At 52.3% G+C, this 11,576-nt stretch overlaps 1 protein-coding gene across 8 annotated transcripts in view; it reads right to left on the bottom strand.

Annotated features, from left to right (window-relative positions):
- Positions 1 to 11,576, bottom strand: part of B3gntl1 (UDP-GlcNAc:betaGal beta-1,3-N-acetylglucosaminyltransferase like 1) — a 40,639-nt gene that overhangs the window by 25,318 nt on the left and 3,745 nt on the right. For 3 of the 8 annotated variants that reach the window (XM_015503998.2, XM_048796805.1, XM_048796816.1), the window contains 2 exons: positions 5,068 to 5,132; positions 298 to 363 (listed from right to left, as the gene is read on the bottom strand). In XM_015503998.2, the coding sequence (XP_015359484.1) occupies positions 298 to 363; positions 5,068 to 5,132 (131 nt within the window). Of the gene's footprint in view, positions 1 to 297; positions 404 to 838; positions 898 to 5,067; positions 5,133 to 11,576 lie in introns of all 8 variants that reach the window. The other 5 variants (XM_048796811.1, XM_048796820.1, XM_048796833.1 and 2 more) reach the window with 4 other exon arrangements.

Below are 11,576 nucleotides of genomic sequence, written 5' to 3'. Positions count from 1 at the left end.
ATCTATCTATCTATCTATCTATCTTTGATCTATCTATCTATCTATCTTTGATCCATCTATCTATCTATCTTTGATCTATCTATCTATCTATCTATCTATCTATCTATCTATGGTGCTGGGGATCAAACCCTGACCCTCACACGTGCTAGGCAAGTGCCCCACCACTGAGCTACAACCCCAGCCCCCCTTTTGGTCAGTTTTAAAGCACCCAGAGCTCCCCACACAAGGCGCAGCTCCTCACGCCCTCTGCGGGGAGGGTGCCTCAGTGCGGGGCTGCCTGTGGGGGGCAGTACTCACACTGGTGGGGTGCTGAACGGCAGCCTCGTGTTGCAGCCTCACCCTCTCAGGCATCATCACGTCATCCTGGGGAAAGAGCACATTCTGAGTTCAAGATCACCACCACCTGCAACAAGCAGTAAGAAAAGGGAGACGCACCAGGAGTCAGGGAAGGGGCAGCCACACACAACCCACAGGAAGACCAAAGTCCTGACCATTCCAAGAGTGGCCGGAGGCTGAGCAGAGGAACTCTGTGCCTGTGGGAAGTGGCGTGGTCACTGGACCAGGGAGTGTGGCACTGTCTGGCTGGGGGGCCCAGCTCACCACGTGCTTAGAGGAGATCAAGGAAGACGCTTGGGCCGTCCACAGTGCTCTGCTCAACACAGCCACTGTCCACCCAGAGCCAACTCTCTACAGCCACCCACATCAACTCAGACCCAGGGTGCGTGGAGGAGGCGGGACGAGGATGGCCACACATCCCTCCCTGAACCCAGTGCAAATCCCGCCAGCCAGCAGGCTGGTGTGGGTGGAGAGTGGCTTCCTGCTGCAGCGGCCCTCCCACCTGCGGTCGCAGGTCCAGATGTGGTCACGCAGGCACAGTTAAAGGCACAGACAGGTCCACTAAGAAAACCAAAAATAACATCCTTGGGAGGATATTCATTTTAAATGGAGGAAGGTGAATTAAAGGACCCCTAGGGAGGCAAGGGCTGCCCAGCAGGAGCCAAGAGCTGGGCCTTCAGCCTCCAGGGCTCTCGCCAGCAGGCCAACACTGCCTCCTCTCCCTCGTGAGCTAAGCCAACCCCAACCCCGGTTTGCCCTGCTGGGGACACGACTCCCACCGCAACGGTGGGAAACGGCGCCGTGTTAGGAAAGCGCAGACTCAGAGGGGCCACCAGTGGGCAGCACTAGTCAGAGCTGCAGGCCCCAGGACCCAGCTGCCAGCCAGGCTCTCCCTGTAGGAAGCCTGGGGGTCCATGGGCGGTGAACAGTGAGGCTCAGCTTCACACACACACAAGGCCCAGCTGGGAATCACCTGGCCAGGGGTCCTCGGAGGATGCAGGCTCAGAACCACCCATCCAGAGCCCGAGGCAGAGCACACACCAGGTGGCACACGTGCTCCCACACCAGTGTGCTGGTCCCCTCCCTCACCAACCCCACAGTCCGGTGCTGACTGCTGTGAGCCCTGGGAGACCTGGGGAGGTCCTGGATGCCCCATCCTCCCCGTTGTGGGAGAGACCTTGGCAAAGCCTGTCAGGTCCCGCCATGGGCTTCCAAGAATGAGGCTCATGTCACAGAGACTGCCAGGAGGCCACCCAGGCTTCCGTCTCGCCACTGTCCTCCACGTGAGCCCCTCTCATGCTCCACCGACAGCCTGCTCCCCAAACCCACCAGCACCCTGAAACCTCAGGGTTCCTCCCTCTTGAGCTCTGGGCCCAGGAGGCCTGAAGGCGTGGGGCTGGAGGTGACCACGCTCCCTCATGCTGACGCTCCCTTTACACACTGTGGTCCTGCTCTACCCCCGGGTTCCTGCAGCAGAGCACAGGGGCGGGGAGGCCACCCACAGCCCGAAAGGCAGCTCCAGACCCCAGCATGCTGCCTTCCCACCGAGCAGCCTGCAGACCCTGGTGAAGGGCTCAGGCTCATGAAGGCCCCACTTCAGAGGCCACCACAGCTCTGGCCCAGGGTCCCCACACTTTAGTCTGCCTCGGCTACAACGGGTCTCACAACCCCTTGGGCTCGAGGAGGAGGCTCACAGACCTGGGGAAACAGACCTCTTCGCTCTGAAGGACACCCTGAGGGATGTGGGTACCAAGGGGACACCTGCTGTGCTGCGGGGGCCGGGGGGCTCAAGGGGAGGACACGGGCCGTGGCTCAGTGCTGGTGGAGGCTATCAGGTGGGTACCACAGTTATCAGCTCAATTTCCAGCCTGACCCTCCCTGGAGGATGGGAGGTGCCACCTCTGCATGGCTTCCAGTGACCAGTCCCAGCCCAAAAAGCTGCCTCAGCAGAGCACAAGTTGTACCGAGCCCATGGGATTCAGGAGATCTGTGGAACCAGGGCAGAGACCAAAGGCTACTTACCAAACCACAGACTTCCAGGCCACAGCACACAAGACCAACACACANACTTCCAGTGCTAATGCTGACCCCAATTAAATGGAACCATAAGACTATAGACATTGAAGTTAAGCCCAGTACTCCCACTTCAAGATTGGTGAAACTGGCCTGTTAAGACCAAATCCTGGAGACCAAAGTTAAGGAAGTAAAAGGACCAAGGAAAAAGTAGAGCCAATATTTTGGCCCTTGCCCTCTAAGGTCAGCCAGGACCCAGGGAATGACAGGACCCCTCTAAGGGCTGGCCCTACGACTCTGGTGACTCACCTGACCTCCTGATCAGGGGGATCAAGAGGATCCTGGAGAACAGGAAGCCAACCAGTGCACATTCTGCAAAGAGGATTGTCACAGGAGAGGAAAATGTCCCTGATGGTTCCAAGGGAAGCCACACATGGTCAGTAAGACCCTGACCCATCCTGGCAGATGGCACCACTGGTAGAGGAAAAGCCAAAGGAGCCAAGAAGCTTGTCACAAGTTCCCAAGAGTGACCCCTGACAAATCTCAGCTGACTCTTACAGTCAATAGAAAAGAGGTCAATTTTGACCAATTTTGACCAGGTAGGTCTTAGACACTGGCAGGAGAGTATAACCAAAGCACAGACACACATGGACATTTAAAAGATAAAACAATGGTTCTTTACTTGAGAGGTACATTTTCAGTCCTCCTAAAAGTAAGTAAAACTGTGAGTTTATAAAGGAAGGGTTTTATGCAGGAGGGCCTGATGAATATCACAAAAGCTCTGTCAGAGTCACGGTTTGTTCTGAGTCAATTTGAGACCTATCTGTGCTTCGTTGGCTGATATGATTATTATGAGCTGCTGCTCGGAGTCCTCTTTTGGAGTTTGCAACTCGTCACTTCCAGCCTGGCAGCTTGATTTTAATCAAGACCTGGAAAGAAGACAAGCTTTAACTGAGCTGGGAAGGACCTCAGCAAGCCTCCTGATCACTGGTCGGCTATCTGAACTGCCCAGAGGGCAGAACTCATTACCATGGGCAGTTTCCTCCTCAAAAAGTTAACCCATTCAGGACAGATGGCAGTACCAAAGGGTACGAGAACAAAACTGAAAATGAGACCAAAAGATATAAAAAGGGGGACTTGTGAGAAATAGAAGCCAGTGGTCCATTTTCAGAATATAGCATTTAGCCTTAACTGGGATGTAAGATCCAATTGTAGCCACTTGAACTACAGCCCTTCCCTTTGCCCGCCCCAGTTGTAAAATTAGCCAATCTCGTGGACTGTGACCCCAAGCCCCTCCTATCAGGGCAAGAGCCAGGGCTGCATCAGGGATAAAAGCAGGTGGACTGCCACCCAGGTGTGCTTGCTAGCCAGGGTGTCGCAGCCCTTCTGCAGGTCATGTGCCTGAGTAACGTTTGAGGATGTTCCTGATTCCTTGCAGCACATGGAAGGGCATGGGAGAGATCATCCGAGGCATGGGGGGTCTGAGAGAAGAGAAGAGCAAGAAAGCCAGAGCTGAGGCTGGGGGCTATGAGCCCAGAGCAGGGGAGACCCAGCCTCTGCTTTTGGGAGCACTGCCGTGGAGCACGCAGTTTCACCTGGCCTCTCACAGGCGTGCCATGTCCCCAAACTCCACGTGCACCACCACTGGTACCGAGGTGAGTGTGAAGGGCAGAGCCCAGGCAACATAAGACGAGATGTTCCTTTGTGAGTTAGTTCAGCTGGGCCAGAGCAGACCCTGGGCACCAGGAGCCTCATCCGCCCTGCAGGAGCCTGGTGGCAGGGAAGAGCAAGGGTAAAACTTCACGCTGCTGTGCCTAAAAGCAGATCCAAATCCAAATGTGCCCTGGCACAATCTGCTCACCCATACCATCACCAGGCTGCAGTCCGGAGTGCTCCCAACAGGCAACAGTCTCATGCCGTCTCCGGTTTTCTACCACTGCGTATTTGCTTCTTTCTAATTTTTGGTTGTACACAGCCTCATGTGCCTTAGTGCAGAGATCCTTTTCTGGGATACGAGCAGCAAGCTCCAGGAGCCCCATGCCTAAGCATCTTCTCAAGTCCCTGGACAGAATGCCCAGGCGCACTATCACCACTGACACCTGCCTGTTTAAAACACATTGCTAATTTAGTTTTCAAAAGCATCTCGCTAACTTCAATTGTACGTGATTAAACATTTATGTGTTTTTAATTTAATTTGTCTGACCTGGACCTCTGCAGGCCACCCATCGCTGTGCGTCTACATCCATGTTTCTGCCAACCTGCCCACTCTCATTTTCTCACCCACGTCCATGGGCTCTTCCCATTCAGCTGTGATCTCAAGTATCCCATCTACCAGCATTGTGCCACTTTATCTCCACTGGGTTTATACTCTCTCTGTGGTGCAGTTTTACACTTTTATTTCATCTATCATGGTTGATTCACTACATGCTCTGGCAATTAAGTAGCAACAACCCATCAACTCACCTTTAAGTCTGATCTTAACAGAGAAAAATGGTTTTCCAGAACCAAGCCAAGGGCTGGGGTTGTGGCTCAGTGGTAGAGTGCTTGCCTAGCATGTGTGAGGCACTGGGTTCGATCCTCAGCACCACAGAGAAATAAAATGAATAAAATAAAGGTCCATCAATGTCTTAAAAAAAATAATAATCAAGCCAAAATGTACAATCACTACTCAACCAACATGTACACCCTCATTATAAACACCACCAAAGAGGTACTTACTGAATCCAAGAAGCAAAGGTAAGACCCTGAGCTCTGTGCAATTGCTTGATTTTTAGAATATCCAACTGTTGGAAGAAAGAGAAAAAGTTCTAATAATTCAGTTTCCAACTGCATGAAGCTTAGTGTACTTTACACTCCAAGGAACCTAGGGACAGTCTGCATTCCCCAATCGGGTCGGCGTTGGAAACCCACAGTGAGGACATCAGTGGAGAATGCCCACACACAGTGATGGACATCTTCCATGGACCCACCGGGCCCAGGAGGAGCTGAAACAAAGGGAGAGCGCCTGGGAGGACTCCAGGGGTCTGCTGCGGGGGCCGCTGTGCACTCCCAGCCTAACCGCCTGACAGCTCCTAGAGCTGCCACTGCAGCAACCAAGGCCGCTGCCAGTGCCTGCCACCCTGAGCACACCCGCTCCGACGGCGGACACCCGCTCCGACGGCAGAGTGTGCAGTCCTAAGACTCCCGAGCTGGAGCAGCCCAGGTGGCGCCCAGCAGCATGGACAGTGCTCTCCAACACTGAGCACAGGGCGCCAGGCCAGCGGCAGAGGTGGGACATGCACAGCCCGGCCTCAGAAACAGTGGCCAGTGGGAGGGAGAGCCCAGGGCCTCAGGGCCAGTGGCCTGGCTCCCGGTCAGTTGCCGGGTATGAGAAGCCAGGGAACACGGGAGGAGTAGGGTGTGGGGCTGGGCAGGGGTCACCACAAGGCCTTCTGAAGAGAGGCGACATGCAGACTCCACATTCAGCAAGCTCTGCCTGGACGCCACGGGCAGGGCAGGGCCGGGGAGCCACTTCTCCTGGAAGAAGGGCGCCCACATCCCCAGCAGAGCGTGCTAACAAGATGGTTTCAGTCTCCATGCCACCCAGAAGTGACACAGCCAAACAGGTGTGTGCAGGCTGAAAGAATAAACCTGGTTTCAAAGTTCAGACAAGTAATGGTCCCCGGGGGGACACCCCAGTGTGTGACTGGGCCAGCCCTGGGCACTCCTGTCTTCTGCCATGAGGAGGGAAGCCCCGGGCTGCCACATGGTCCTGTCCTGATCCTGGTGGCACTCGGCCAACTCCAGCACCACAGGGAACGTGCTGGTGCTCGCTCATTCTCGGAACATCCAACCAGAGAGGACCTTCTGCAGGGTTTCCACATGGCTGCAGTCTGTTTCCAGCATTAAACCCTAGTGCCTGGCCAGCGAATGACCTGCCACAGAAAGGAGCAGAGGAAATGACCAGGTGGCCACCTGCCGTGCTCCCAGCCAGGGGCTCATACCCTCAGGACACGCTGTGGCCAAATCCCAGCCACCCGAGCAGAGCAAAACAGAGCAGAGCAAGGTGGAGTGCCTAGACCAAAGCTGCTCGAGACGGGGAGGAACAGGAAGGGGTCTGCACAGCACACCTGAGAGAGACAGGGAACCCGCCTGAACAGTACCACCTCAAGAAAGCCAGATGTTTGCACGTCGCGCGCTCACAAGGAGGGTCTGACCTCCTCCGCAGGAGAAGAGCATGGGTCCCGCTTCAGGGGGACCTCAGCGGCTGGCATGCAGTGAGAGGTGTGTGGCTGTACTGACCTGAATCTTCACCTGTGTGATCCAGACCCCGGCCCACCCAGCCTTCCCTGCGTGGAACACATTCAGGGAAGTGCTTCTGTGAGAAGCTAGCAGGCACACTGCACTAACAGTGCACAGGGCTCCCACACACGGTCCCCACCCCCAGCCTGCCTGGGAGGGGGTCTTTCGTGAAGGCCAAATGAGCCTGGTGACCAGACAGGCAGTGTCATGGTCTGCCACCACCTTTGCTGTCATTCGCCAGGGAAGATGCACAGCCTCTCAGCCAAGGGTATCGAGGACCTGTGACCAGTTTCAGAAGCAGTTGGCTCTGCGTGCTTTGGTCCACAGCCAGGGTTTGTAGAGTTCTTTACTTCAAACCAAGTGAAGATGATGAAGACAGAAGTGAGTTTCAGAAAACATTAACGTCTTCCAGACACACAAGATGATGAAGACAGTGACGATGACAACGGCAGAAACATCACTGACCATTGTGGGTGCCCCCGGTGCTGACCAATCCTGGCCAAGGGCTGAACTTTAGAGCAGTAGCTCTCGACCCTGTTGTCCCTCAGAATCCCCTGGGACGCTTCTAAAATCTCAATGCCAGGACTGCACCCCAAAGGGGACAGCACTCAGCACTGGTTCCTAAAGCCCCAGGTGATTCCAACATGCAGCCAGCACTGAGGACCATTACTGCCAAAAAAGACGTGGCTCTGACCCAGGGAACCTGTCCACCATGACAGACCTCACCGGCCCCCTGCCACCCGTTCAACCCCAAGCAGCGAGGTCTTTGGGAAACTGTAGGTACTCTGATCTACTCGTGCTAAGAATACAAGGCTAACCATGAAAATAAAAACAAGAACGAAGACACAGACACACCTGGACCCAACAGCACGAAACCTCAGAATTCAAGAGCATCAAAGGAAAGGGTACCTTTAAGACAACCAGAGTCAGACTGGCATAAGATTTCTTATCCGAACATGGGACTAGAAGATAATGAGGCAATTCCTTAAAATTCTAAGGGAAGAGATTTTGCCCTAGAACTCTAGACCTGGCCAAACTGTCAACTCAAAAGGCTGCCACAGCCAGGTGGTATCTCAAGTGTCAAACCAGCCACATTCCAGACACGGGATAGACATTATTAGACATTATCCGAGGCATTGGCTCCTGCAGAGTAACAAAGAAACATAAAAATAAAACCTAAAAAGAGAAACAAACAACAGCACGTGAGTAGATACTGCAGGAAGAGGAGAACCAAGACCTGCTGAAGGGACGAGGTCTAGACCGCTGCCAGTGGACGCCCACGAAGATGCGGTGCTGAGTACGGGCCAGGAGGGGCCGTGTGTGGGTGGACGCCTACCCTGATCCCCACCACGAGCACTAGGAGAAGGACTCACAAACACACAGAAAGGAAACGGACGGGAATCAAATGGCACACCCGAAACAACAAATGCCCCCAGAGGAGGTGGCGACGCAGGCTGGAGGGACGAGCACTGTGAGACCCCAGTAGGCACAGGGCCGACGGCAGTGCCTTCCTTTCACAAGCACGTGGCGCCCCGCCAAGAGCAAGTGACTGCAGCTCCACCACCAAAGGCAAGGGTGGTCAGGAAGGGCGTCTCACACAGCAGGTAACAAAGGAGAGCTGGAGTGGCTGAGCTGGCTCGGACAGCACATGCACCAGGTCATAGTCACTGTTAGACAGAAGGACATCACGCACTGACAGGTCCGTCGAGGAGATACAGATTATAAACCACCCTCCAACAGGAGGGCCACCAAGCACAAGGAATGGGGGGAAGAGGACCAGGGAGAAGGACAGTTTCCCCCAGCAGCTGCAGCCCCCAGTGCCTCTTAATTTAGGAGGGACAGACATCCAGAGAGGTCCCAGAGAGAGCACTGCAGACCAGCAGCAGTACATGCTGTGCCCCAGAGCAGGAGCACACCCCCTCGGTGCACGGGGGCACCCTCCTGGATGCCTCGCGCCAGGACACAAAACAATCAACCAAAAACATAAGAACGTCTCTCTGACCACGGAAAAGTGAAACTCCAGATCAGCAACAGAAGGAAGACAAAATGCCGTAAGTGAACACTAAGCACCCCACTCTTACAACCCACAGGTGGAAGAGGAAAGCGCTTGGGAAATCAGAGGTGCCCGAGGCCAGGGGTCTTGGCCCCCTGACCTTGCACCTCCAGGAACCAAGAAAAGGGGAGCATGTGAAACAGATAGCAGGGCGAAAACAGTGAAGACCGGAGTAAAGACACAAAGCGAGACCAGCTGGACACGGCTGGCTCCTGGGGGAGAAGGACACAGTGACAACCCGGAGGAGAAAGCAAGAGAAGAGTCAGACGCCTGACGTCAGAGGTGGTGGGCCATGTTCAGAGATTTCTTATTTCTCGGCCCAGAGACACAGACACCTGAGTAGACTATCAAAGGCAGAGCCTCAGGGGCCAAGTCCTCCTGAAGAGGAGCCTGGGACAGCAGCTTCCAGTGAGCTTCCCAGAGGAGGAGCACTGAGCCGTCCCAGGACTGAGAGAAAGGCCAGGAGAGCGCTCCTCTTCTCAGCTCCTCCTCCAGGCTGGGTGTGCCCTGATACGCAGCACACCGCACACCGCACACCGCACACCGCACACGGCAGGAAGGGGAATGGCAGTGTATGCCCAAGTCCCCGACAAGTAGTAGCAGACTGAGTCCAGCCACCTAGCTCCACGCACAGGGCGTCTCGACATCTAGAGGCTTGGCACAGGAGGCCCAGCCAGGCCAGGTGTCATCAGCAGAGCCGGAGGCCACCTGGTCACCACAAACACAGCGGAAGAAGCCGCTGGCAGATCCAATCCTATTTCATGATTTTAAAAAAATCTGGCGAAAATAGAAAAAAGAACTTCCCCTTCCTCATTTATAAAACCCACAGGGAACATCACATTTGATAGTGGAAGACAGGGCCGGCGTGGAGCACAGGCGCAGATGTGAGGCCTGGGTTTGACCGCCCCCAACCTGGGAAAGGATGAAAGGCTTTCTCTAAGATCAGGATGATAACAAGGGTGCCCACTTCCTTTTATATATTTATTTATTTTTTAGGTTTAGGTGGACACAATATCTTTATTTTTATTTTTATGTGGTGCTAAGGGTTGAACCCAGCGGCCGCAGGCGAGCACGCTACCACTTGAGCCACATCCCCAGCCCAAGGGTGCCCACGTTCACCACTGCTATTCAACATTCTCTAGAAGCTTTAACTAAAGTAATTAAATAAGAAAAAGAAATAAAAAATCCAAATCAGAAAGGAAGAAGTAAAACTCTAAACAGGAAACTCTAAAAGCCCACAAGAAGAAGAAGGAGGAGGAGGAGGAGGAGGAGAAAACTATTAGCTAATAAGTTTAGAAAAATTTTAGGATACAAGATCAACACACACACACACACACAAAAATCCTGGTTTTTCTATCTACTAAAAACAAATAGTCCAAATGGGAAATTCAGAAACGATTTACAAAAAAGTATCTCAAAGCTCTGGTAATTCAAACTGTGGTACAGCAGAAGAGCAGACACACAGACCAGTGGAGTAAAATTCACAGTCCAGAGAGGAACCCATACCTCTGTGACTGATTGGTTCGTGTGTGTGTGTGTGTGTGTAGTGCGAGGATTGAACCCAGGGCCTTGTGCACGCAAGCAAGCACTCTACCAACTGAGCTATGTCCCTAGCCCTGACTGATTTGTTCTTGAAAAGTAAAAGGACAGTCCAATTCTTAATCAAATGGTGTGGGAACAACTAACTACAGACAAAAGAGAAATTTAGACCCTCATCTTCTACCATTTATTATTATTTTTAAAAATTTGTACTAACTAGTTATACCCAACAGTGAATGCACTTAGACCCATCATACATAGATGGAGTATGATTTCTCATTCTTCTGGTTGTACCTGATGGAGAATCCCACCAGCGCTCTCTCTGAGGTGCATCTGATAAAGATGCCTTCCCATTCTGTAGGCTTTCTCTTCATGTTATTGACTGTTTCCTTTGCTGAGAAGCAGTTTTTTAGTTTAATTCCATCCTACTTATGGAGTCTTGATTTTGCTTCTTGTACTTTAGGAGTCTTGAAGTCAGGTCCTAAGCTGACAGGATGAAGATTTGGGCCTACTTTTTCTTTTTTTTAAATAAAGGAAGTACCTTTTTTAAATATATATATATTTAAAGTTTTTTAGGTGGACACAATAACTTTATTTTATTTTTATGTGGTGCTAAGAATCGAACCCAGTGCGCCTCATGCATGCTAGGCGAGCACGCTACCGCTTGAGCCACATCCCCAGCCCCTCCTTTTTCTTATATCAGGCGCAGGGTCTCTGTTCTAGTCCCTAAGTCTTTTTTGAAAAAAAACTTTTTTAGTTGTTGATGGACCTTTAATTAATTCATTCATTCATTCATTTATTTATTTGTGGTGCTGAGATTTGAACCCAGTCCCTCACACATGCCAGGCAAGTGCTCTACCACTGAGCCACAATCCCAGCCCCACAGTTCCCAAGTCTTTGGTCCACTCTGACTTGAGTTTTGTGCAAGGTGAGAGAGATAGGGGTTTAATGTCATTTTGTTACATGTGGTTTCCAATATTCCCAGCATCATTTGTTGAATAGGCTGTCTCTTCTCCAATGAATGATTTTGGCACCTTTGTCTGGTATGAGATAACTGTATTTATGTGGTTTGTTTCTGTTGTCTTATATTCTGTACCACTGGTCTATGTGTCTGTTTTGGTGCCAATACCATGCCATTTTTTTTTTTTACTATGGCTCTGTAGTATAGTTTAATAAGGTCTGGTATTGTGATGCCTCCTGATTCACTCTTCTTGCTAAGGATTGCTTTGGCTATACCTCCTACCATTTATAAAATTCAAAATAGATCAAAGACCTATAAAAGAGCTAGAAATAGGGGCTGGGGATGTGGCTCAAGTGGTAGCGCGCTCGCCTGGCATGCGTGCGGCCCGGGTTC

Source organism: Marmota marmota, unplaced genomic scaffold, assembly GCF_001458135.2.
Source record: "Marmota marmota marmota unplaced genomic scaffold, marMar, whole genome shotgun sequence".
NCBI lineage: Eukaryota > Metazoa > Chordata > Mammalia > Rodentia > Sciuridae > Marmota > Marmota marmota.
This window is presented reverse-complemented; position numbering and strand designations above follow the sequence as displayed.